The sequence below is a fragment of the Priapulus caudatus genome, unplaced genomic scaffold, assembly GCF_000485595.1.
Source record: "Priapulus caudatus unplaced genomic scaffold, Priapulus_caudatus-5.0.1 Scaffold2758, whole genome shotgun sequence".
NCBI lineage: Eukaryota > Metazoa > Priapulida > Priapulimorpha > Priapulimorphida > Priapulidae > Priapulus > Priapulus caudatus.
In genome coordinates, this window is record NW_014579819.1 from 8,242 (window position 1) to 16,987 (window position 8,746).

The window sequence follows — 8,746 nt, forward strand, 5'->3', positions numbered from 1 at the left end:
TCTGTCGTTGTAATAAAATATGTTACACTGTTTACATTGAAGTTTGTTACAATGTTTACATGATCTACATTTACAATGTTTGAAGCGAAGTGTTTGTCACAATGTTTACAAGCGGGCGATATATGGGGGTCCTCCCCCAGAAAATGTTGAAAATGTAGATTGCAGCAGATCGTTTTTGAGGCACTTTTGAGTACATGTACAGCCTTCATTCTGACTACGGCAATTCTGTCGTCTATACGACAATGTTTACATCTTACACACATCTACAGTACTGGCATTGAGCTCACCTCAAGTCGGTCGTTGTTGTGGAAGATTGTCTGCGACTTGTGCACCAGCTGAGCGAAGGCCGAGCTCAAGGCCGTCATCTTTGCTCGTCCCTCCGACACCAATTCCTGATCGTCTACCTCGCCGAAAATCAGATCCAAATCGACGAAACACTTATCGAAATCTTTCTCCAATAATTCCAGCCATCGGAGGGCAGTCTGGCAGCTTCCCGCCATGATGACAGCGCTGTAGACTGACGCCGGCGTCGCTCGTCGATGCGGTGTCACAGCGCAGCCACGCGACGTGGTGGTACAGTCTATGCCGCAGTGTTGTTGCCCGCGGTTTCGTGGTAGCAGACGACGATTAATGAACGTTTGTTTTTTTGATTCAAGTTAAAAAATATTTTCTTCGTTACTTAACGAGAACGAAGACCGAGTTTTACGAAGAAAGAAATGAATACAATAATATCGTCGAAACGATATCTGCACGTTTGATTGTGAGTTTTGTGATTCCGGCGGAACTACCTATTGTACGGTCCTATAGCCTATAGGCTTACCTCACTAATAACAGCCGTCGGTCGATCACACGCGTAAATCAACGTTTAGCAGTCCGCCATTTTTTTGGATAACACGCTGCCGCCATCTAGCGTGCGAATTGCGCAACTTCGACGGTAGTTATGTATTGCGAGATATGCAATTATACGTGTAGCCTACATGTGGACGGATAGGTCGTCTTTACGGTTAACCGACAAAGAATTTATCGCTACGAATACACAACAGTGATAATTCCTAACGTAGCAATATTTAGATGAATAGGAGTTAATTGCGTGAATAAACGTAAGTAATAAAACATCAATCACATTCAAACCAAAAAGGAAAGGTATAACGAATTTCGAAAAAAGAAATAGCATTGAGGGAAAAAAGAATCGAACACGATATAAAAACAGATTTTACATTATGTCCTACTATACGTTTCTCACTCGCGTTACTGTGTCTGTAGAACTTTTCCTCATCTTGTCTGTACTTCTCCATTTTTGTTTACGTGTCTGTGTGGCACATTATATATAATATATATATATATATATATAGTGGAACCCCCGATTTTACGCGCGCCGATTTAACGCGAATTCGGATTTAACGCGACGAGTCTGCTCTTATTTTACACCTTTTTTGCTCTTATATAGCCACGTATATATATAACCGCGATTTAGTGCAACCCCGCTTCTTTCGCGATGATATTTCATGGACCCCAACCATCGCGTTATAACCGGGCTACACTGTATGTATAAATATATATATATCTATATCTTCCTTTTTCGTTGTTGTCACAGTCGCTTGCGAGGATCTCGTTTATTTAAGATTATAATTCTTTAAGCGTTACACTTCATTCACTCGAGTAACCAAACGCTTCAAACACTTTTAAGGAGAATTTACTTCGGTAGGGAGCGAACGAGGTAAACAGCAACATTAAGCAACACCTGGCAACACCAGGCAACATCGGTTCGCGCACGCGCGGGAAACAGACGTCAGAAACTCGCGTCCCGGCGTGAACTTCGACCGCGCTATCACGGTTTCGCGTGAAATCTGCAACATCTGGCAACATCGTGCGAAATGTACATTCCGCCTCTGCAACTTTATCAGAATTCGGTAGGGAGCGAACAACGTAAAAGCAACCGTCGCCGAGGCCACAACATCCAGCAACATTTGGCAACATCGGCCACGCTGACCTCCCAACCTTGACCTCGTGATGTCACAGCCTCACGACCCGTCTTCGTCTCTCGCTCGGCTCTCCTCGCTTCATTACTCGCGTCCGTCGAAGGCGCCACCTGGTGGCAGGGATGGCGTGACGACACCAGGGGGCGCCGGCACGCAAAGAAACATCACGAGAGTTGTTTCACGTCAATCAGTTTATTGTCCCGAGAAATGCAACAATTCGACAATCTCCCGCGCCGCCGCGTGCCTCCGTGAAATATACCGTGCCGAATATCTATCCTATCCTATCATCGTCATCATCATCATCATTGTCACTGTCCTAGTCATCATCATCATCATCATCATCGTCATAGTCATCATCATCATCATCATCATCATCACCATCATCATCATCATCATTACCATCGTCATCATCATCACCATCGTCATAGTCATCATCATCATCATCACCATCATCATCATCATCATCATCATCATCATCATTACCATCATCATCATCATCATTACCATCGTCATCATCATCATTACCACCATCATCGTCATCGTCATCGTCATCGTCATCATCATCATCATCATCATCGTCATCATCATCGTCATAGTCATCATCATCATCATCATTACCATCGTCATCATCATCATCATCATCATCATCATCGTCATCGTCGTCGTCGTCGTCGTCGTCATCGTCATCATCATCGTCAACCACCATCGTCGTAAATCGCCATTAAATAATCGTAATCATAGACCATGTTTATCCACTGTTGTCATCGTCATCACCATTGTCAACTTCCGTATTGTCACAATTGTCATCGCGATCGTCACCACAATCGTCATCAACGCTGTCACGTAGTCGGCTGCAATGGACGATCGACTATCGTTCAAATTTCGTCGCGATAAAATTCAATCATCACGTCTCCACGAAAAAAAAACCCGCCCGCGCACGCTCTCGAAATCTTACACACTAGGGGAGAATTCCACCCGAAACATCATATATATATACATAAATATATATATACATGTGTGTATGTGTATATATATATATTCACATACATACATACATGCATGCATGCACGAGCGAACGACTTCGTTTCACGAGCGGCGACTTCTTTCTACTACCGTACAGAGATCTTCTGAACCCCTCCTTCCATCCCTCCTCCTCCCTCTCTCCTCTTCCTTCATCCTCCCTCGTCTCTCTCCTTCCTTGCCTCCCTCCCGCCCACTTGACGTTATGCCCCTGGCGTTAGAAACACGCACGAGACAAACAAGAGCGCGCCAGACCGCACGCTGCGGTACAGGTCAAAGGTCGATCCCCAGCGACCGGGGGCAGCGTGTGGCGGTGGCGCCACTGGTCAGGCCGTCTCCATCGCTAATCGGCGACAGCCGCCAGCGCCGGCGTCCGCTTGTCGCACGATGCCCTGTTGCGACAGTCGTCCGACATCGCGCAGTGGGCGCCGCCGCCGCCCGCCGGCGTCGCACGCGCGGGCCGCCTCGTCGTCGCAAAGACGTTCACATGTGGTTCGGCAGTTCCGAATCAGCTCGTATGGTGGCGTTTGGCGACGGCTTGCGGCGGCGCGGCCGCGGCCCGACGCGGCGCGGCGGCAGAGCTGACGGAACTGCCAGCGCTTTCGCTGCCAGCTGCCCAGGAGTCTCCGCGGCGACCGCCGCGCCCGCGCCGCCCTCCGTCCGGTGGTTGCAGGGAGACCGCTCCCTCTCCCTCGCCGTCGCCGCGGCGACCGCGTCGTCGTCCGTAGTCCGACGCGCGTCCGCGCCGTCTGCGCGCGCGGTGTCGTTCGTCGTCGTTGCCGCGGCGACGTGCAGCATCCGCGACGAGTGCGCCATCTTCTTGTGGACGTAGCGCGGCAGCGCGTCGTCCGTCTCCGCGTCGTCGTCGTCGTGGCAACGCTCGCGGTCCGCCGCGGGATCGGTGGCGCCCTCTGCAGCGTCGTCGGTAGTTCGCGTCGACGGCGGCGGCGTCCCGGGGGAGCCCCTCGGCTCCGGAGTCCGACTGCCGCTACGCGCGTTCTCTTGTTCCGGCGTAGACTCGCGCGCGTCGTCGTGCTCCGCGGGGCGCGCCGCCCGTCGGTGGTCGTCCGCGGGGGCCGGCGCCCCCTGGTGGTCCTCCGCCGGACTCTCTAACGTCCGAATCTCATCGTTAGAATCTGCCGCTGCCCGCTGCGTCGGGTTCGCTGCTGCGTCGTCCGCCGCCGCCGTTGCCAGGGGGCGCTCTGCGTCGTCGTCCATCGCGTCTGCCGCCGGCGCCCCCTGCTGTGTAGTCCGCTCGTCGCTGTCCGGCGACGCTGCCATCTCGCCTGGGTTCAATGCAGGGGGCGCTGCTGCTGCCAGCGTCGCTGCCTCCGTAGTCTGTGGCATCGTCGGTGACTCTGCCGCGTCGTCCGTCCGCACGCCGGGGGCGCCACCGTCCGTCCGCACGTCAGGGGCGCCACCGTCCGTCCGCATGTCGGGGGCGCCACCGTCCGTCCGCACGCTGGGGGCGCCACCGTCCGTCCGCGCATTAGGGGCGCCACCGTCTGTCCGCGAGTCGGGGGAGCCACCGTCTGTCTGCATGTCAGTGGCGCCACCGTCTGTCTGCATGTTGGGGGCGCCACTGTTTGTCTGCATGTCGGCGGGGCCACTGTCTGTCTGCGCGTTGGGGGAGCCACCGTCTGTCTGCATGTTGGGGGCGCCACCGTCTGTCTGCACGTCTCTTCGCGCATCGGGGGCGCCACCGTCTGTCTGCACGTCTGTCCGCGCATCGGGGGCGCCACCGTCCAGCTCGTCGTTCGTCCGAGCGTCGTCGTCGTCGTCGCGAGTTGCCGTGGCGACCGCCGCATCGCCGCGCTGCTGCTGCCGTAGCAACAGTCGCTGGTTCTCGGCGACGGCTGCGTTCAGCTGCGTCTGCACGTCCCGCAGCTGCTGCTTGAACATGAGGATGGTCGACTGCATTCCCTCCATGCCGTCGTCCGACTCCAGCAGATACTCGTACAGCTCTGCAACGACACATCGTCAACGCCATCTACGGGGCAAGAACGCACGCTATTCTCTCCGTTTTTTAATCTATTTTCTTTTACTTTATTTTCTTTATTATTTATTTCAGCTACAAGAGAATCTAACATTGCAGACTTTATGAGATAGTCTTACAGCTCTGCAATAACACGCGCACGATCGTCAGCGCCATCTATGGGGCAGGAACGCAAACTATTTCTATTTATTTATTCTATTATTATTATCAATCTATTTCGGCATTTATTCTATGCACGTGCAGAGAGAGAAATACACACACAGAGAGAAAACCAAACGCACGCACACACACACCAGGGCGCGAAATTAGCACCGGCCCACCAACATATGCTGGCAAATTATTTGGAGGGCCGGTAACATTGGCCAAAACAAACCCCGGCCCTTCCGATCGCCGGTGGTTTCAGCCGTGTTAGGCGAGTACCCTATACTTTTATATTTATAGGCATTTAATGAGCAAATAGCATATACTTACTGTTTTCCTGAAAGGATATCACAATCATAATTTTATCAAGGCATGTTTACAAGAATTTGAAATCGAGAATGCAAGCGTGAAACATGACATTGATGTTTCACAGAACAAAATTTGTGAGGGCTGGTATAAAAAATGCTGTCCACCTAGCCCTTCTGGCCGGTGCAAAAAAAAACTTCATTGTCGTGCCCTGCACACAGGCAGGGCGCACGCACGCAATGCACTGCACACACACAGATGCAAGCACGCACGCACCCGGACGCTGCAGCGCACACAAACACAGATGGCAAAGCACGCACGCACTCCTCGCACAAACACAGCATAGAGAGAGTGAAACACACACAAAGAGAAACAGACCAGAAAACGAAAAACCCACACACACTCACACACGCTGCAAAATAAACACACATTAGTGGTTGTCAATCGTTGTAATTTCGTAATCCGATCATCGGTTGGGACAAAGTAACGCGATGATCGGTTACATCGGTTTACTCCGGGGTGTTGAATGCCTGCGTGTGCGTATCGTCGTGTGCATGTACGCGTGTGCATGTATGTTTGCTTGTTTAGACACCTGTTTACTGTTCTGTTTTGCACTGTTTTACTACTGTGTGTATAATACATGTACTGATTCTCTATACAGCTTTCCAAGTTTTTTTGTGTTCAAATTTAAAAAAAAAAAAACTTTTTTTCGATGAAAAATCGATTATGGATTTTGATAACGCAAGCGCTTTGGTTCTGAGCCAGCTGTTCAAACCGATGATGCCGAGTGAATCGATGATCGTGACATCAACTACATCACAATGCAGCAAACACCCCGCGCACACCCTCCCGCCCTCCCCTCTCCCCCGCGCGCGCCTAATACAGTGGCGCCACCTACCGTCCTGGCTCTTCCTTCATCCTCGTGCGTGAGGCTTTTCTGCAGCGCGAGGTCTCCTTCTAGCTTGGCGATGCGTCCGGACGTGATCTGCTTGCCTAGCTCCTCGTTCTCCGGTCCTGATAGAGCAGACGACACTTTGCCATCAGACGCTTCCCCGTCTGGCTGCAAGGGGGCGCAGGCGAGAGCGAGCGAGAGAGAGAGAGAGAGAAGAGGAAACGCGCGTTAGTGTCGTGGATGTTACGTCGCGGCGTCGGCCTCCCGGTGTTGTTGTTTACAAGGCGTTGTTGTTTAGGAGGTAATATTGTACAGGTGTTGTTGTTTACAAGGTATTGTTGTTTAAAAGGTAGTGTTGTACAGGTGTTGTTGTTTACAAGGTGTTGTTGTTTACAAGGTGTTGTTGTTTAGAAGGTATTGTTGTATAGGTGTTGTTGTTTACAAGGTATTGTTGTTTAGAAGGTAGTGTTGTACAGGTGTTGTTGTTTGTTTACCAAGGTGTTGTTGTTTAGAAGGTAGTGTTGTACAGGGTGTTGTTGTTTTAGAAGGTAGTGTTTGTACAGGTGTTGTTGTTTACAAGGTGTTGTTGTTTAGAAGGTAATATTGTACAGGTGTTGTTGTTTACAAGGTGTTGTTGTTTAGAAGGTAGTGTTGTACAGGTGTTGTTGTTTACAAGGTAATGATGTTTAAGTGTTTGTTGTTTGTTTACCGGTCTGGCAGGTAAGGTGTCCTACGTTTGTTGATCTCTCACCATGTTTAGCCTACCTACCAGGTGTGATACATTAATTAACGAATCTCTCACCTGCCAGGTGTGCTACACTAAATTAACAAATCTCTCCCCCTGCCAGGTTGTGGCTACACTAAATTAACCAAATCTCTCTCACCTGTAAGGTATGTGCTACATTAATTAATAATCTCTCACCTGCCAGGTAGTGCGCGTACACCTAATTAACAAATCCTCTCTCCCTGTAAAGGTAGATGTGCTACATTAATTAACGAGACCTGACTCACCTCCAGGTGTGGCTATCACTAATTAACAAATCTCTCTCACCTGTAAGGTATTGTGCTACAGTTAATTAAATTAATCTCTCACCTGCCCAGGTGTGGCGACATAATTAACAAATCTTGCTCTGCACCTGTAAAGGTATGTGATACATTATAATTAACAAATCTCTCACCCGCCAGGTGTGCTATACACTAAATTAACAATCTCTCATCACGCCTGGTGTAAGGTATGTGCTACATTAAATTAACGAATCTCTCACCTGCCAGGTGTGCTACACTAATTAACAAATCTCTCTCACCTGTAAGGGTATGTGCTACATTAATTAACGAATCTCTCACCTGCCCAGGTGTGCTACACCAATTAACAAATCTCTCTCACCTGTAAGGTATGTGCTACATTAATTAACGAATCTCACTCACCTGTAAGGTATGTGCTACATTAATTAACAAATCTCTCTCACCTGTAAGGTATGTGCTACATTAATTAACGAATCTCACCTGTAAGGTATGTGCTACATTAATTACGAATCTCTCTCCTGCCAGGTGTCTACACTAATTAACAAATCTCTCTCACCTGTCAGGTGTGAACTTCCACGCGCTCAGCTCCCCGTGAGCCTCGTCAGCCTTCGCCTCGAATTCGGCCGCCTGCTTCTTCATGCTCTGGAAGAGCAGGTTGATAGCCGGGTCCAGCAACATGGACCGAAGCTGCAGTGCGCTGGGTGTCCTGTGCCTGCCTCAACTCCTGTTATGCTGACTCTGCAACCAACGTCAGACCACAACGGTCCAAGGCTCCTGTGGTCTAACTAATGGTCAAAGCTACGTCAAGCTCTGTGAGTCTAACTTATGGAGGCAACCATGGACCGCAGCTGCAGTGCGCTCGGTGTCTGTGGCCTGCTTCAACTCCTGATCTGACTCTCGCCAACCAACGGTCAAGGCCTACGGTCAAGCTCTGTGAGTCTAACTATGGTCAAGCTTAGCGGTCCAAGCTCTGTGAGTCTAACTATGGAGCAACATGGACAGCAGCTGTAGCTGCGCTCGGTGTCTGCGCCGCTCTCACTCCTGTAAATCTGACTCGTGCAACAACGGTCAACGCTAGCGGTCAAGCTCTGTAATGCCTCCCTCGCCCCCAACTCCACCAACACATCCAGACCGCCGCCTCCAGCAACCCCGACCATCCGTGACCCGGGACCGTGCTGGCCGCGGGGGGGGGGCGGGATACGACGCGAGTACTACCCCTGCAGCTCCTGCTCCTTCGTCGGTGCCGCATCACTAGCAGGTTCTCGCGCCGCGTCGACCTTCGATCTGCTGCTGCCTCAGCTCTCCTCCCCGACTCACGAAGGAGCACTGCGATCTCATCACCTGTAGCAACACAGCCTCGTCAAGATGTAAGAGATAGATGAGAGATGT

General features: G+C 50.7%; 1 protein-coding gene across 1 annotated transcript; it reads right to left on the reverse strand.

Annotated features, from left to right (window-relative positions):
- Positions 1–3,482: 3,482 nt before the first annotated feature.
- LOC106819031 (coiled-coil domain-containing protein 8 homolog) lies at positions 3,483–8,514 on the reverse strand. Its single transcript, XM_014823691.1, is given in 5 exon segments — positions 3,483–4,961; positions 6,341–6,451; positions 6,454–6,502; positions 7,914–8,073; positions 8,280–8,514. Coding segments are annotated over 5 exon segments (2,034 nt in total).
- Positions 8,515–8,746: the final 232 nt, after the last annotated feature.